The sequence below is a fragment of the Aptenodytes patagonicus genome, chromosome 7 (genome assembly GCF_965638725.1).
Source record: "Aptenodytes patagonicus chromosome 7, bAptPat1.pri.cur, whole genome shotgun sequence".
In the NCBI taxonomy this organism is placed as follows: Eukaryota; Metazoa; Chordata; class Aves; order Sphenisciformes; family Spheniscidae; genus Aptenodytes; species Aptenodytes patagonicus.
Genome location: NC_134955.1, coordinates 49,503,288 through 49,522,245, shown reverse-complemented (window position 1 = coordinate 49,522,245; position 18,958 = coordinate 49,503,288). Strand labels below are relative to the sequence as shown.

Here is an 18,958-nt window from a genome sequence, read left to right as displayed (position 1 = left end):
AAAACCCCAAATCCTTCAAAAACTTTTTTTTCCTCTCTTTCTTTTCTTCTTCTCTTACATATCAGTAGATGAAGTCACTGCTGGGTGTTTACTTATGTTTCCTTAAATACCAAGAAGACAACAAAGGATATTTAAACACTATACATGTTGTACTTCATGGAGGTGGGAGGAAAATATATGGAAATGTGCCGTTTCTTGGGATGCATCAACTCACACACCTTCCTGGAAAAGACAAAAGGGCAAAGGAAAAAAAACAGCCATGAGAAAAAAAAACATTGACAACAGAAGCCTGCATTGCTGTGTCACCTTCATGTCATATGAAAATACTTTTTCCAAAATCTGAAAGCATTTCATAAGAGCAGTCAGAAGCATATTGTTTTTTTTCTTTTTCCTTTTCAAAGCAAAGCAAAGTTCCACCCTTGCTGTCTGTCTCTCTTTTTTCTCCTCTCTCTTAAAAAAAAAAAAAAAAAAGTAGTTTTGAGAATTTCATTTTTCTATTCACTGCAGTACTGGCCAAAGTAAAGCCCTCTTTTACATTGACGTCAAGATCTTTACTAAGATTAGGGTTTCATTTCTCTATTGCAGCAATTAGCTAGGGAATGTATAAAAGGCTTCAGGGAAGCAAGCTAGGACTCCAGAGGGGAAAGCACTTTGCACCATAGGCAGATAGCAAGAGAGAGGGCGAGAGGAGGAAGGCAGGAATACAGAGAGGCGGGGTGGGGGGGTGGAGGGAGAGAGGGAAAGAGGGAGGGAGGAAGGAAGGAACAGAAAGTTTATGTACATAAACCTTTTTTAAAAAAAGTATTGTTGCACCTGGTAGCTAGCCTTACTGACACAGAAATGAGAGGTCTGTTCAGTGCTTAAATAGCTGAGAAACAATGGGATAGTGCAGGAAAGTTAACAATTAACAGTCTCAGCTTAAATTTTGTAACTGCAGGGAACTGGAGACACAGCTGTCTCTCTCTTCAACAAAATCAGGTCTCCTGGTTAAGGGAAGAATTTTTGTTAACATCTTAGTTTCTGAAAAATAGGCAGCTCCGAGTTGAATGAGTATCATGCAGTTATGGTTTTAACCAGCCTGCTCATATTTAACTATCTCTGCTCACTTTAAAGAGAGCAGCTGAGAGAGGGGTAACGAGGCTTCTGAAATGCTTTTTAATTTACTTTTTTAAATGAGGGTAGAGAGCAAAAAAGGGAGCTGAAGGCACCCGGCTGAAGAGAAGCAGCAAGGAAGATGGGTCTGCTAAGTGTGGATTTGCTGATCACGCTTCAGATCTTGCCGGTCTTTTTCTCCAATTGCCTCTTCCTTGCGCTGTATGACTCTGTGATCCTCCTGAAGCACATGCTGCTATTTCTGAGCCGGTCTAAGTCTGGGCGCGGTGAGCGGCGGAGGATGCTGACCTCGGAGGGGCTGCGCTGTGTCTGGAACAGCTTCCTCCTGGACGCCTACAAGCAGGTGGGTACAGGGGGATGGGGACTGGCAGGTTGGGGTGGGTAAGCTGTGATGAACATCCCTGTTGTCAACGGAGAAGGGAAGGGAATGACTGCGCGGTGCGGACTATCTCCTATTTGATGTTAAGTTTGACGGGAGAGGTATAAGGTGAAAGGAGCAGTACTTTTAAGTCGGGGCTAGGGGTTCACGAGGTTCAGGAGCTGCTCTCTCTCTGCTCTGCCACTAACTTTCTGTGCGGCCATGGCCATGTCGCTTTAACTGTGCCTCAGTTTCCCCACCAGTACGAATAATAATTTTCATGTTTATAAAGTATTTCCAGATCTTCCTATAAGAATAACTGTAAAGTGCTCTAGATGTTTTCACAGCTGTTGTTTAATTGTTTACCATGTGAGATCCTCAGAGATTATACAAAGACCGCATCTTCAGATAGAGCTCTGCATAGATAGATGTCATCTATGTAACATAGATAGAATTGTTTTAATTAGAGTAAAAGATAGAAATGAACCTTTGTCATTACACTGGCATTTTCTGTTACTCATATGTTAATTTTTATATTGGAGGAAGCATCCAGGTAATAGTAAAACTGGGCACAGAGTGAAACAGCGAGCCTTTTTTCTTCATGAAAGCAGTGACAGAGGGATATGTCTGAGATTAAAAATGAACTTGACTAGCTGAGGAACAGCTGTCTGGTGATTGAAGTTAATAAAGCTAATAACAGTTACGCAACATCTACTTTTTTGTTTCCTTTTAAGTTTTGTAGAAATATTACCTAGTGGTACTGCCCAGGTCTCATGAGGTAGTTATAGTTCCCTTTTATAGACTGAAAAGGTGGACCCAAAAAGATGAAATTTCTTGCACAGGCCACCCAGTTAGTAGGTAGAAGAACAGGATTCAGAGCTCTGTGGCTTCCAAAACAGTGCTTAGTCTGTTAATGTGTTGTCTTATTTAGATCATCTAATTTAACATACCCCATGTGATGTCATGAGGTCATAGGGGTCCTATCCAAACGATAGCTCTGCATTTTCTGAAATACTTCTTTTTGTATGGCCTTCCCCCCAGTTCCCTTTCGCTCCCCCACAATAGCTTTTGTATTTGCTCTTACCTAGAGATGCGAAGAGCTGGTGGTGTTGGTGTTTGCTGGCTTTGTGATATGGAATACAAGCTGCTTAGCCTGAAACCCAAGCCACAGGGACATTAATTTTCAGTGTAAGACAAATATAAATAACATTAGCTTTTGCCAAATGGGTCAACCTCTTACTGCCACCCTAGGAATCAGCCAGCTGGCTACCCAAATAAAGTAATGCTGAATGAAGCTGACTATTCTCCTAGCTCTTCTAGTTTCTGGTTTTAGTCTCTTCACAGACATTAAGTAAGTAAATTTTACAGTGGCCTTGTTAAATGGGCGGTGAACACAGTTGTTCCCATTTTACAGACAAGGCAAGGCAGGACAGTTAACACATGACTTGGTCAAGGCTCCAGTGGAAGTTGGTAGGGTGGCTCTGAGACAGCCAAGTTTCCAGTTCCCACATTTGCAACCTGTATGTAGCCCAGGGTCTGGAGGAGGTGTGGAGCTGTAAGGAACCTTATATCCATGAGATATTTTCAATCTCATTTTGCTTAAATGACAGAAAATGATTTAAAATAAAAGATGTCACATGCCTTTCTGTACTTTCCAAAGTCATACTTTGCCTTTTTCTCAGTACTGTTGATGTCAACCATGGAAGGTACAGGGAGGATGCCTGTGTGCTATTTTTGGTGTTTGCAATGAAACTCATACCTTGAACTTTGGTAATTAAAAACTCTCCCTTATCACCATTAAATGACCTAGGTTGTTCAGGTCAATCAGGCTTTAAGGTCCCTAGAATGAATTCTGGGCCTCAATGAACTCAGCAGAAAAATGCATGTAAACATAACCAAATTTTATCACCTTGTTCCAAAAAGGGGAAAAAAATCCATTCATGCCAGCTATCCTTAAGATGAAACTAACTGACCAACAATTCATGAAAAGACTCTGTTTTCCTTAATAGAATTATGGGCCATAAGGACAGAAGATCACGGAAACCCCTGACTATCACAGAAAGGTAGATAAGTGTAGAAGTCGAATTATAGAGGGGACACAATAAACTGAGGAGCAGTATCAGGAGAAGAAGAGTCATCAGCTCCACAACAGAGGAGAATCTTCTGCTGTTTCTGTAAGGAAGAGAAAGAAAAAAAGTTTCAGCTGGAAAGCTGTACTGGTAGAGCTGAAAAAATTTGAAATATACCCTGCTTTGTGGCATGTTTCAAAAGCATGAGAAATAGTGAAATATGTTAAAGACTGTCCCACGAAGCATCTTTTTCCTTAAATCATCTTTTTCTAAATCTTGAATAGGACTGCCCAGTTGTGATATCTTAATCTTAGCCAATTGGTGAGGGTAGGAAATGAAAATATTATGGAATCAGGGTACTAAACAGCATGGCAAAATGCAGTCAATATCATAACCGTGATTGCTTATTGCTCCAATTTGCTAGTTGAAGCCAGGTATTAGCAAAGTACTTAAGCAGGTGCTTAAGCTCATTCCATTGAGGAGTGTTTATGAGATAATCACCATTTTTCAGCTAGAATAGCAGAATTGCAGATGTCTGAGATAAACCAAAAACTGCCAGTTAGCAGAAGACTGGATTAGAGCAGTAACTATGCTTGGTTTTACTGTGTGTTGTGTCACTTACACAGAACTCTTCCTGAGTACGTTTCATAACGTTTTTCACAAAAGTACTTGATGTAAAATTTCTATTCATGGAAAAATTTACTGGAAGCCATTCCAGAAAAACTCTGTGGGTAGATACTAGATTCCGGATTAAAGTAAATTTATTACAAGAAAGGAGCTCTGCCTTGAAAGCACACAGACTGTCCCAGAATTAAGTGATTTTGTTTCAAGACTAGTGTGTGTGTACAAGAGATGATCTTGGAATAGTTAAAGTAGAGTGTATTTGATAATAGCTATTCTGATGCATTTTCCCTTCTAGAAAAACTCTTGAATATCTTGCCCAAATTTCAACTTGCTTTTGTTCTGCTTTTTGTTGTTATTAAGTATTATTGCACATGACTTTTTGGTTAGGACAATTATTTCATAGGCAAGATTACCTAGCAACAGTTGAAGATTTTAACATCCTCAGTGGGGAAGCAATGCAGTTTGTTGTATTGTATATAGAGTATATTCAGTATTCTTTTTTATTGGAACATTCCATATGACTTGTTTTCGCCACATTTTACAGTCCCACTGGAATCAAAATGATTGATCTTTTGTTTATTTTTATTTTCCTATGTAAATTTTATCAATTATTAATATATTTCTTTTTATTTCCTTAGCTCTGAGATCAGTATCTGTCACATTCAGTGTTGATATTGTCTACACTGCACCAGCTCTGTGATTTATAGAACATCTTCCTCCTGTTCATTTCCGAGAGGCAAGCGTGTCTTACATTACAGCAAGGGAGTCTTTAGGACCAGATTAATTGTCACAACAGAGATAAATAGAGCTAGTAGTCAAGTTGCATTAACTTTATATAATTGAAAGAGTGCAACTATTTTATTTAAATGTTATTTTTCTAATTTACTGTTGTGCTCTGTTTACCTACAGAAATGAGTGGATTGAATCCTGAAGAGCAAATCATGTATGTATGTGTGTAGGTATTTACACTTTCCTATGTGTTTGTATGTATACAGATATATATACGTGTGTGTATCTGTCTATATATATGTACATACATATACGTATATGTGTGTATAAATGCAAAAATACACACACATAGGCATACATAATCTACTCTTGCAGGAGTCAGCTCTCTCATTTCTCTGTATATGCATACACATATATATGTGTATGTATACATATGTATAAATATGAAGGCAACCACACCTACTGATAAAAGAGAGAAAACAAATAAGATTTTTTGGGAGGGTGTTAGTATGCCTTCTGCATGATTTATATAGTCCATCTGTACAAATGCCAGTGAGGTGTTTGTTTTAGCCCACAGCATGTATACTGAATGTGTCACATACCTTACAGAAATCTAGAGAAAAAGCTAGAGAAGTTTTGAAAAAAACATTGTATTTACTTTTAAAAGCTTTTTTTTACCTGCCAAGTTCCATGCTTTATTTAGTATTGGGATGAATCCACTTTCTAAGACTCCAAAGGTGAGAAATTGTTATCTAAAATGCTTTTTAAATGGGTACAAAAAAGTTGCAGCCATTAGCAGTGCCCAGCGGTGAGGCCTCATGCTGGGAGCTTTTCCAGTGCTAGATGCAAGCTTTGCGTTTCAGCAATGCAGAGCTACCGTTCCTGGTCTCCAGTAGAGAGCTGTAAGGTTATCCTAGAGGAAATCCTCCCTGTTCTCCGCCTCACTGCAGGGCAATTAGGGTGAAGACCTTAATGGCATCTCCCTGAAGCAGCCAAATGCGTAGGAATGCTGTGGTGCACCTATTGGGTTAACATGCACGTATGCTTATATGCACATGTGTGTAAATGTACTTTACAGCCCTCAGAAGGATGCTGGCATCTCAAGCAATGGATGGTGATGGGTGTGTGTATGTTCTTGTACAGCTTTTTACTGTCTTTAGAACGGGCCAGCAGCAAGCTCTGGCATGACAGATCCAGCATGGAGGGAACGGTTGGCACAGGATCCCAGCTTCACAGCATAGGCCCAGCTCTGGATGTAGCAGCGAGTAGACTGGTTCAGTAAACACCCAGTGGGATTTTCCTGAGATTTCAGGGAGGCACAATTAAATTACCTTTGGCTACTTCTGCCTGCCTGATAGGTACATCATTTATTCCTAAAATAAATCAGTATGCAAAGCAGGACAGCCCGAAAACTGTCATGTTAAGTGCATGCTGCACAGCATTATCACAAAGCTATATGTGAAAGTAATATAACGGCATGATCCTTTACCTGCTGTTTGGCTGTCCAGTAACTCTTTGCTTTTTGGGGAAATCTTTTAAAGGTTGGAACAAAGACATAATCTCTATACTCATTATTTGTATTTATTTTGTCTAGTAAGGTAAGGAAGTGTCTCTCTCTCCATTTGACAGTGATAAAAGGAATTTGTGAAAGAGAGCGTGTTGTATAGTTTCAGGATTTTGAACTAGACATTGTGTGGTATTAAAAATATTTTCTTGGTTTTACAAAGTTCAGCCTTAGCAGAATTTGCAAATGAAAACAATCTTGAAAGAGGTGAGAAAAACAAAGCAAAACCACAATTAAAACCTTTCCTGCAGTGTTTGGAACGTAAATTCTACAGGATTTGGGCTTGTCATTGTCATTATTATTAAAACATTGACATTATTATTAATATATATATTAATATATTATTAATATATACTCGATATATTAGATTGGACCAACCTAGACCAGGGACCCATTGTACTAGGCAGTGTCCTAAACAAGAGGAGCAGACAGTTTGTCCCATGGAGCTTACAGTTCAAACATTCAAGACAGACAAAGGGTAAGAAAAGGAATATGACGACTCCTATCCCACATGGGGTCTCATCCTACCTGTTTCATTTTGTGGATCTAACTTCAGTTCTTCCACACCACCTCTTTGCAGTCTTCCATTTTCACCCTTATGTGTGAAAAACTGACTGAAAGGACTGCTTGCCTTTTTGTCAAACCCTTGTGAAAACCCCCTTCAGCTGTGGTAGACAGAAAATTAGCTAATGCGCCCCAGCTCTGCCTCTCCGACAAAACCACCACTGTTTATTCATACAGTGCTAAAGCTGAGTAAAAAAAACAATAATAAAAAAAGAAATTCCAAATTAACTTCAAATGTCCTCCAGGTGCTGACTAACAAAGACTGGTGAAGGCCTCTGTCACCTGTAGGTAGAGTTCACAAGGGCAGCCAGTGGCTCAGAGGCCATGATGTTGTAGGTCATGCTCCCATCTTGAGGGAAACATAAGCCCTTAAGCAGCTTGCTGTAGGCTCCCCAGTCAGAGGAACTAAAATTATCCATTTTCTTTTATAAGAGTGCAAGGCAAAAGGCTCCTTTATGCTTTCCCTTTGCCATGCATGCTCATTTGTGGGACTGGCAGTTTTTAAGTAAAGAGAGCAGCATTTGACTAGTTATTTTTATCTGGACTGTGCCCTTTTAATTTGTCTCCCACTTCCTTCCCTAGGCTTCACACACCTGATCCTAAATAAAAGACTGGGAGAACTTGAGTCAGTTCCACTCTGCTCTCCAAATCAAGTAATCGAGTCTCTTAAAGCAAGCTGCCGCCTCCCCATGACAAATGAAGAGCTCCCGTACACTACTCCAGACAAGGGCCTCCTGTAATTTTTATCCACTGCACAACTCTGGGTCCTGTAAATAAAGAAAACAACAAAAAAAATAATTTGTATAATTCTCCAGCCAGAGTCTGATTATAATTTGGATGAAACACTGAGAAATATCGGGCTGTTCAGAGGCTATATTTAGCTGAATGGGATCAAATCAAATCAAAGCAGAGAATTTGAAAAGGAGCAAAAAGCTCCAGGGATTCAGTTCATTACCAATTGCTGGACTGCAGTCCCAAACACAGCATGTCCATATTTAAATGGCTAATATCACAGACTGCTAATTGTCTGGCAACACCTATTTTCTTTAGGGGGTTGACACAGCCTGATGAGTCTGCCAAAATGTTTGAAAATCCCTCATGCAGGGAATGAAAGCTGTATTCCAGTACACAGGATCCCAGGAGGGTTATGCTAAAGCTGATAAAAGCAAAATGAGAAAAAAAAGAAGGTAAATGAGGAGGTGATGTTTTGTCTGTAGGACCTTTCCTAGTCCTCATGGAGAATGTACAACAAAGTTAGCAGTATGTGCTATTTCTAGCCTGTAGTTTATGAATAGGGCTTTCTTTCCCACTCCTAAGTCTCCTTCATTTTGCAGTCTGCGTGCTAAAGCATCAGCAACGTTGTTCCCTTTTCACTCTGCGTGCAGACTCGGAGAAGGAGATGCAGTACCAAGGCTGCCAAGCAAACACAAAATTTGCACAAATGATGCAAGTCACTGCTTTGGTGTCAGGCTGGTGCTTGCTCTTGCTGATGGCCAGGCTAGCTCTCAGATTTGGTTGGCCTACCTTGTGTGTCCCATGCAGACTGCGTGGGAGGGGGTGCCTGCGCGCTGCCCCGGTTTCCACCTCATCCAGAAGGCTGGCACCGAATGCACAAATATTCATGCACATAAGTACGTGATTACAGAAATGCTGGATCGCGTGTGAGGGGAATTTTGCTAGTTTGTTTCTCAGAATTTATATTTTGCCTGCCTTTGTGTAAGATTTCAAAAGTGGTTTGGCTGAATACATGGGGTTTTTTGTTTGTTTTCTCATTGCATTGATTTTCTTTTCCAAGAGCTATTTTTTCTTTCAATAAATAACAACAAAGAAGACAGCCAAGGCCTACAATGCAGATGATCAGCAAGGATGATATTGTCATCCTGTGTCAATCAGTTCCCGAGCCTGGTGAAATAAAGAGTTCCTTTGGGAACGTCAGTGCTTCATCAAGACCAATTAGTGGAGATGCCGCTGCTTATGTTTAAGCATTAACGACTGGGCAGGGCTGCTTTTTGGAGTGCCTGACACTGGCATGGAACAAGGCACCGACCTAATTACTCCTCTGCAAGAGCAGAAAATGCCTTGTGAATGCCTGCTTGGCAAGGATGTCTCATTAAGGGGAAAAACCCCAACACAAGCACTCCTAGAAACAAAAATTAAAATGATAGGTAACCTGCGGCCATGAGACTTACTTCGTGGCTGTGGGAAATGAAGAGAAACTGCTATAAGGTGACATAGGGCATATTTGTACTTTATTTCCTAAATCCATCTATTTTTTGGCCAATAAGGAGTATGAGAGACAGAATGCAAACTTGAATTGTTGGAGAATAGTGAAATACATTGCCACCCTTGGTATCAATGTTAAATAGTACTTGAAGGGCATTCCCATGCTGGTGTTCGATGGGAGTTTTGTTAGTGTGTTCCTTCAGGGTTTGCAAACTCACCCAGGAAAAGATGGTTTGGTAGACCTGAGTGAAGAGTTGGTAATGAGGAGCTTAGCCTTTCTTTCTGCTTAAATATGATCAAGAGGCAGACTGTGGTTTCCCAGGTCAAGAGTGTTGGTTAGAGTATTTTCAGTCATAATAGTTTTATTAAAATAAAACCAGAAGAGTGAGGGGAAACAGCTGCTCAGATGTTTCTTGTCTCCTGAGCAGCTCTGTACATTGCTGAGTTTTAGTTGCTTCTGTTCTTTTAACCTTTATTTTTCTTCTCTGAAGAGTGCCAGCAAATATCAGAAATTCAAAGTGTGTTGCTTAATTGTGATTTATGAGATAAATCACGTGTTATTACTTCTCTTCTTTGACTGGATGAGCGCACACTCCTAAATACTGAGGTCCATTATTCATCCAGGGAGTGGGTGCAGCACAGATACTTACATGTCAGGCTTTGCCCAAAAGGCACATTTTGGGCAAGCTAGCTCTGAAAAAGCATTTGCTTGGTAGCGCAAGAACAGTTAAGCTTTCTAGGTAAAGAGGGATCTAGTGTTTGTGCAGATGTTGTTTCTTGAGATGTGCCCTTTTTTGGTAGTTACCAACTTATCACAAAATGCTGAGTTGTCTAGCTGGCTTATGGATTGAATGCAGCCCTCAGGATGATTATATGGCTGCCACATGATCTTGACCCGTGTATTTCTTTGCTCAAGTCTGGCCCTTTACCTTACTCACTCCTGCTTTGCCTATCTTACTGCACAGAATGGCAGAGAGAAATGAGGTGTTCAACAGCCACACAGAAGAATACCTACTACCTGCTAAGGTGTAGGTGGCCTGTAGTAGCACTTCTTAAACACTGCAAGATGCTTAATGCTACTTCTTAAATGCTACAGCCTGAGTCTCTGAGCCTGCCTCTCTCCAGATAGATCCTTTCTTCTCAAAAACTGGGATACAGCTCTTTTCCTTCCTTGAGTCCAACAGACAGCCCGCTCACACAGCAGGTCCTAAACTCAGCTATTGCAAACCTTGCTTGCTTTCAAAGGCAAATGAGCACAAGGCTTTTTTTTTTAACTGCTGCCAGGGCTCTAGCAGATAGCAATGCTGCAGATGTAGGTTTACGGGGAGGGGGGCCACAAGGGGCTGTGCTTTCCTGGGGCATCATTTTCTTCCCTTGCCTCTGGTGCAGCTACAGCTGCACATCCCCTGCTTCCAGTGGTGTGATCACCACGTGCTTGGCCTGGAGAGATTTATGGGTCTCGGGCAGTCTTTCTTTCTGTGGCTTTCTTCCTTGCTGATCTCTGAGTGCATGATGGCATAGTTGTGTCTCAATTTGCCCCATAGAAAATAGTCAAAATGATGTTTATATCATGTGCCAACATGCTGTGAGACCTTCTCATGTAGCTGTGAAGTCTGGTAGCTTTAAGGGCAGTGTCTTACAAACTTTGCTTTGGTTAGAGTCTTGCTTCTATTGCTATTCTGATGAAATAATGCTGAGTTATGAATAACTGTAGATTTGTTCAAGGTAGTCAGGTTTCTTAGGGAGAAATGGAGGATCCAGTATCTACAACATACTTGCCTCTGGATCTGTGTGCAGCAGTAATCACATCAGTTAAGTATTCAGCTGTTAACTCAGCTTCTTACTGTATCTGACTCACCAGCATACCCTATAATGTAATGTAGACTAGAAGTGCATCAAAAATCAGTTATTTACTCAGTTTTTACACAGTTCTCATTCAGCGTTAACGTCTATTGACTTCAGTTGGGTGTAGCTTCAGAAATAAATAAATAAAATATGAAAGACTTCAGAATTTGGCCCTGTATGTTTCCTTCAAAGCAACACTTCTGAACATAATCAAATAGACAGAAGACAGAGAGAGATAGAAAGAGTCAGGGAAATACAAAAGGATAATTGCATTGTTGTACTAGAGCTTGATGTTAAAGGCAGATACATAGGAATTGCTGTGGCAGAGCTCATTAAAAACTAATTGTCTTATGTAATAATATTTTGTGGTTCTATAACAGTTATCAGCTGAGGATCTTGGAGCCCTCTGCAGGCTCCACCTTATTCTGGCAGTCCCTTCTGTGAGATGCTTATATTCTGTCTTTTTTCTATAGGCAGGGAAATAGAAACGGTCAGGCAAAATGACTTTTCCACAATTGCCTGTTGGGTCTGAGTTAGATCTGGGGTTAGAGCTGAGAACAGTTCGTTTTCACTTCATCCTACTTCAACCATCGTATAAACTTTCCCCTTTTACTGCTGCTTTTTCCCCAATCGTCTTCTAGAGAAACATTGCAGTAGTAGGAAACGTGTCACTCAATTACTGATGAAATTACTGCGAAGTGGTTAGAAAACCCTTTGGAGAGAGCAGTCTTGGATGGTCCACTCTCAAAACAAAATGATTTATTGAGTGGGCGTCTGCAGAGATCTCTCTTGTGTTTGGTACTCTGAGTATTTTAATTCTTGGACTGCGGGGTGGAAGAGAATATACATGTATGAAACCTGCAAACCTCTCAAAATTGAGAGGCACTGCATGTGTTGTGAAGATCAGGAATACAATGCAGAATGACTCTGGAGAATTGGAAAAATGGCTTGAAATGTAGGATGCAGTTCAATGGGGTCAGGTGCAAAGCACCAAATTCAGGCTGGACTGATGAAGTACTCAAATCCATGATGGGGAGCAACTAGAAAGGCAGAAAAAAGGACCTAGGCGTTATAACTTCTCACTAGTTAACCCCTAGTCAACAGTCTACTGTTTTTCCAAAACAGTCATGAAGTTTTGTAAAAAAGCAAATATCTGGAATGTATAAACAGGTGTAGCCTGTGAGATACATGAAGTAATTGATTATTCTGAGAATTAGTGTAAACTCTTTTGAAGTTTTGAATACTGCTCTTCAAGGAAGATGTGAACCAAGTGGAGAGAACTCAGAGGATGGCAGTGAAAAAAAATCATGTCTAGAAAATTTGGCTCACAGAGAAAAGTTCGAAGAAATTGGAGGTAGTCTGTCTGAAAGCAGATAAGAGTCTCCAAATACATAAGGGTGGACAGGACTATGTGTGTAGTGGATAGGACAAGACAGATCTCAGATCAAATTTTCTAATAATAATGAAGTAGTATATCTGTCAGGAACACCACATTTCCATGCACTGTGAGTGGAGATGGACTAGATGAACTTTTTGAAGCTGCTGCTTTTGATGATTTGCTATATCCCCATGCTAGTGTCCATGCGGGTAGCTAGGTGTACTCTTTGAACAGGCGACTCTATTTATCTGAAGAGAGTAGTTATAAGGATACTGGACAAGCAAGTCACACTAACTTGCTATGTTTTAATTTGTTTTGCCGTCAGGTCAAACTGGGAGGAGAAGCCCCAAACTCCAGTGTAATCCACATAGCCAAGGGCAGTGATGGCAGCAGCAGCAGCTGGAAGAGTGTCGGTGGCAAGTGTGGAACCAAATGCCACCTTCTGGATTTTGCCAACTCCGAGCGGCCACTGGTGGTCAACTTTGGCTCAGCTACCTGACCACCGTTCACAAGCCAGCTGTCAGCCTTCAGCAAGCTGGTGGAGGAGTTCTCTGGTGTGGCTGACTTTCTGTTGGTCTACATCGATGAGGCTCACCCGTCAGATGGCTGGGCTGCCCCTGGAATCTCTCCTTCTTCATTTGAAGTTAAGAAACACAGGAACCAGGAAGACCGATGCGCAGCTGCTCACCAGCTCCTAGAGCGCTTTTCCTTGCCACCTCAGTGCCAAGTGGTGGCTGACTGCATGGACAACAATGCCAATGTGGCCTACGGGGTTTCATTTGAGCGAGTATGCATTGTGCAGAGACAAAAAATCGCCTACCTGGGAGGCAAAGGCCCCTTTTTCTACAATCTGCAGGAGGTTCGGCTTTGGCTGGAACAAAACTTCAGCAAAAGATGAAATCCATTCTCTAGAGAAGCTATGTCAACAGATGCGTCCCTTTAAGGTGATGTAAAAGGGAAAAAAAAAAACATGCTGGTTTGAATAAGGCCTTTCAGATGATTGCAGGAGAACACATTTGATAACAAGGTCAAATGAACGTTAACTAGGAAAAGAAAAAAACCAACAAAAAACTAACTCCACAGAAACATTATTGTATGAAAAAAATCCCACTCCTGTGCTTGCTATGGGACAGAAGAGGTAAAGAGGCTTCTGCGAAAAGGTGCTGCTGGCAAGCAGGAAGAGTGATGAGATAATACCTGTACCCCAGGAACCCGTCTCATGAAGTGTCGGCCCTGGGGTGAGCCAGAAGCATTGCTGCTTGGAAGTTAATCCATGGAAAGGCAACGTCGTGCATTTCATCAGAAACGCTTCTTTACCCTCCTGTGGCCAATGCAAGTGACCTGGGAGGAGCCAGGGGGCTTGCAATTACTTTGCATAGAAATGCAGGGGAGTGTGGCAATTGTCCTCTCTCCTAGAGATTTTATTGTTCAGAGACTACAGGAACCACCATGCAATGCATCGTGCAGGCAGATTGGCTGCTCAGATCAAGATGAAACATTGTGTGCTGGTGTTTGTACTCTCTAGGGATGCCTCTGCACAGCATATTAACTACGTAACTCTATCTATATGTTTGTATCCAGTATGCAGGCCTGTGCCTGCTGAGAAAGATGTTAAAATCTATGGAATTGGACCAAAAAGACAAAGGTGATCAAATAAGCCCATTACAATTTTAAAACTAAAAACCTGGACTATTTCTAACAAAACAGCGAGAACCATCTCGAGCGTGCATCACGAGACAAAACTCAGCTGATGCCAACCAACCCTCGGTTCTCAGAGCCGACAACACACGTTTATCAATATTCTTTGGTTCTCTTTTCTGTTTCTTTACCCACCTCGATCTCTTTCTGTCTAGCAATAGGATTAAAGGTAATTTCATTTTTAGCTTTTTAAAAAATAACTTATTTCTCTCTTTTATTTTTATTTGAGATAATGACCTTACAGATGTATTTTGGGGATGAGGGAACTTATACACAACTTTACCTCATTGAAACGGAAACCTGTCCTGTCATTTATCCTGTTAAATGTAGTCATGCTGATTTTTGCTATCTTAGATATCTGCAACTAGTTTATAGCTACGTTAGTTTGTCTGGAAGTTAAGTTGTTTGCAGCCTCAGAATTGATTAGCTGCAGTTCTGCTATCAGATGAGGTGATAGTCTGTTCGTTTCACTCGTGTTCTCAAAAGCCTTCCCAGAGAAACAGGGAGGATAAATAGTGTGAATTATGTGAATAAGTGGAAAAGATGGCAGAATTTTCATACGAATGGGTCTGAGGAATTATTAATTATGTTTAAAGAGATACTGTCAACTTAGAGTATACATTAAGTTCCAAAACTAAAATGATTTCATCAAGCCTGATGAAAAGGCAAGTTTACAATGAGCTAACCCATTAGAGCTGATAAATGAAAACCCATAGGGAGATGGACTACCCAAGTTTTCTCTCAACTTTGGCAGAAACATGAAACAGGCAAACAGGGTAAGTGGCAAAAACCAAATTAGTTCTTTTAATTTCTCATCCTGCCAGTTGTCAGGAATATGATGTATTAACACTACCACAGGAAAGAACAGAAAATGCATACATAAATATTTTCATTTTCACAATGCCCCTTTAATATTGTGTATTTCTTCTTGCTTGGCTGTTGGTAAACTTAGCCGATGTACAAGGCATTTGGAAATGTGTTTTCAAGCACAGATCTGAAATAGCGATAGTAACATGAATGATTTCTCCCATATTCAGGTTCATGCTTCCCTTCCTTCTCACATTTTCTTCCACACACTGTTAAACATACACACACACACTTACACAATTTGGTAATGTGTATCAGAGAAGGGTGTAAAGAATGGTCTTCAGACCTTCTGGTGAGCCCCACTTCTCAGAAGGCATGTGTGTCTGTGTCTGTATGTATGTATGCATTTGTGTATGCATATATATGTATATCATATTTTAACGTGTATATACATATGCATGCACACATAAGTGGTGTCTATGACCAATAATAATAATAATTATTCTGTCCTCTTATTCATTAATGTTACTGTAACTCATTGCTCAGTGTGGAAGATTGTTACACATTTTCATGACTAACTGGGATATATAACTGAAATTTTTAAACCTAATGTCATAGAAACAGTAACATAGCCAAACTACGTGGTTTGTTTAATCTGGTGTCCTACCTCTGACTGTATCAGATGTTTCAGGGGAAGGTGCAATAATTTATTCTGGAACTTTCATTAGTTTCAGCCCTTATTATTTTTGTCTTGTCTAATGTGATTGTTGATGTCTCATCATCCCTATGAGAGGCTGATCCTGAGTTTTGAGATCTAAATATTTCCTGAGGTGGGGAATACTAAAATCAAAAACCATCATGTTTGAGAACAAAGAAAAACAAATAAAAACATTTTTTTTTTAGATTTAAATTGGCTGCTTTTCAATGTCATTCTCATCTCTTGCTCTTGTCTGCTAAAACAGTATAAACAGGAGTGATCCCAATTTTTCTTCTGTATGTCAGTGATTATATACTCTATATAGAAATTTACATACCTTTTTTTTGTTTCTTAAGCCAAACAATAATTCACATTCTTATACAGGTCCATACTCTTTGCCTGTCTCTGAATCTCTTCTGTTTTTGCTACACTGTCCTTTTACTCAGGTGAGTAAAGCTGCAGATGTTACTCCAAGTGAAAATGTGTATTGATATACCCAGCAAAACATCTTTTCCTTATTATATCCTATTCTTCAGTCATCTGAAACTTTATTAATCCACAGCAACTCCATAGCCTTTGTAAAACTTAAACTAGTAAGTCTTTTCTTTCTCTCTTTTCCCCATCATACAGTTGAAGTCTGAACTGTTTATCCGGGAATTGCTAGCCAAACGTTTAGCACAGCTGTTGAAACATACCTTTAGCTTGGAGGAGAGAGTCTGAGTTAGTAATTCAGTTAGTTAATACCCCTTTGCATATCTAAAGTTACAGTTATTTTTCAAGTCCATTTTCTCCTTTTGAATTTCCATTATTTTGTCTTGTTATTCATAGATGCCTGTTCATCACATAGTATAAAGGAATTATAAAATTGGCTCCTGTAAATGGGAAATCCACAAGGATTTTCCACAAGAAAAAATACACAATAACTTCATTTCTTTCTTGGCAACATGAATGCATTACCCTGCCCAAAACTTACAGATAGTTCAGCTTCACTGATTATCAAGACAGAAATACATTTTGCAAATCCTTAAATTTCCCCAGAAAATTTGTGGTCAGAAAGCGGGGGAAGTATTTCAAAGAGAAATGGGCTTAGAGGAAAAAAATATCTTTTGTAAGTGGCTGATAGAAATACAAGCTCTTCATTTTTTTTGTTGACAAAATTAAAACATTTTATAGAAAATGTTTTAAATTAAACTTCATGCGTTGTCCTCAGTTAATGTTAGAAGTGGTCATATGTCAGATACCCAAAATTATTGTAACAGTGGGTTGTTTTGGGTCCAGGCAGAAATTTTGCTACCTTGCTAGCATCGTACTTCAGGATTGGTTTAGTCTGCTGTAAGGCTGGATTTGCTTTTGTCTCTTATTCTCACTGTTTGAGGGCACTAAATCATATTACTTGAGGTGCTTCAGTGTGACATACATATTGAGCAATAGCTCACAAAATAGGTGCCTGAAAGTATTCTGGAAGGCTACTGTATATAATAGAGACCCCAATACTGTGTCTCGACATTAGTATGGGAAACTTCCAGTACTTTTTCATTTTGAGCAAGGTAAAACGCTATTCTGGGCTATCATTCTACACTGTTCTGTGCTTAGCATCATTATTTAGCACTGTATAAAATGAATGTAAAACATTTTGTACAGATGAAAACGATAGCATTTTGTTCTTGCTTATGTAGACAATGACATAAATTTAAGACAGCAGGAAAACATGTCCTATCTATTAAAAAGAGAGAAATACATTACGAAATACATTGTTGAACAACTGTCTGAACACTTCGAAAAACAAAATGCAATCATTTTTGTGAAGGTGATCTTGGTGGGGAAACCCACAAAGCTTCTCAAAAAGGTGTCAATGCTATGCGTTCAGGTGTATGTGGGGAGGGAGGTTATGTTTCTGTATGTGTGAAAGTGGCTTTTCTGTGATGTGGAGTGTAGGTTTAAGGGTTTTTAAGACTTTCATTCAGTACTATAACCAAAGCAATAAGAGGTATCAGGTAGGGAATATTGGCCAGTTTTGTTCAACTACACCATGTCTGTGCTGGATCCATATTCAGTGACCTTTGGGCCCAATTTGGAGGCTTCAGAGAAGAGAGATTGGGGTGAGACAATGAAGGCTTGTGTGCTTATGAAGATCGCTAACAAAAGAGTAATTAACTCAGTTGGCGTTCAGATGCCCTCACACTGGCATTCCTCTGTGCACCTTAGTGTTTCTGTATTTGAAAGAGGGGTCTCTTTGGGGCCGTTAATAAGATTGCCGGGGTGTAGATGCCTGTGTGTACTGACTATGTGTGTGTCATTGTTTAAATGTCAAAAATACACTTTGTAGGAGAGCCAGCAAAATTTTGTTACAATATGGTGCTCCATGAAACGTGCTTTCTAGATTTGTTTTTCTTGTATTATAATAAACAATAAAGGAAAATATACCTTTTCTGTGTCTTCTTATTCTAATATTGGTTATTAATATGCAGTGGAATCTTGACGTTAGACCAAGGAAACTTAAAACTATTTAATACAATAGCCTACGCCACCCTGACTACATCTTAAGCAATATGAGCAAACCCCTTTATAAATGGTGGGACTAATTTAATATCTGACTACTCCTCAACTTTTAAGAGGGGTTAGGGGGAGAGAAACTGAGAGCTACAAGGACAGCAGTTGAGTCTGCGCAGAATTGCACTGTTCAAAAAAAGGATGTGCTTGAAGAAAGCATGCCGAGCTGTATGTAGCTGTACATGAAACCTGGACAAATTGGTTGTGAATGCATCAGCTACACATGCAGCTCCCATTTCAATGAACATGCAAAAGGCAAAAGGTGAAAAATAAAATTAAAAGCACAGCTGAATAGCTGTTACAGGAAAAAAAAAATTCAAATGGAAGAATGTCCAGCAACTTCCTAAACAAACTCACTTTGTGATTTAGTTGTATTTTAGAAATTTCCTCCTCTTTGTCATCTTTTGTTACAGTAAGTCTTATAGGACCCTACATCTGAAAACTGCTGGTGAATATAGGTAAGAAAGAACAAAACAAATCACCAAAAGGAAAGCCATGGAAAAGGTTACATCTAAGGTCCCAAGCAGAAATGTTCATTACAGTATGCTTGACAGCCCCTTGGAACAACCAAACAAACAACTCCAGATTATCCAGTTCACATCACAAAAATAACCCCCAAAAGTACTGAAAAGGAGACTTTTGAGTTGTGTGAATATTCCTGTAGTCTGGCCCTTGGTGATTGTGACTTTTATATCAATTGTTGCTATAAAGAGCTACTCAATATTCTGGAAGAAATAAA

At 39.8% G+C, this 18,958-nt stretch overlaps 1 protein-coding gene across 2 annotated transcripts; it reads left to right on the top strand.

Moving 5' to 3' along the window:
* Window positions 1–759: 759 nt before the first annotated feature.
* DIO2 (iodothyronine deiodinase 2) lies at window positions 760–18,097 on the top strand. Of its 2 annotated transcripts, none has more exons than XM_076345218.1 (2): window positions 760–1,456; window positions 12,793–18,097. In XM_076345218.1, exons 1-2 carry the CDS (start codon window positions 1,235–1,237, stop codon window positions 13,408–13,410), a joined length of 840 nt encoding a protein of 279 aa, XP_076201333.1. In that variant the 5' UTR covers window positions 760–1,234; the 3' UTR covers window positions 13,411–18,097. The 2 variants fall into 2 exon arrangements, with proteins under 2 accessions (XP_076201333.1, XP_076201334.1); XM_076345219.1 differs by having other exon boundaries at window positions 12,793–13,365.
* Window positions 18,098–18,958: the final 861 nt, after the last annotated feature.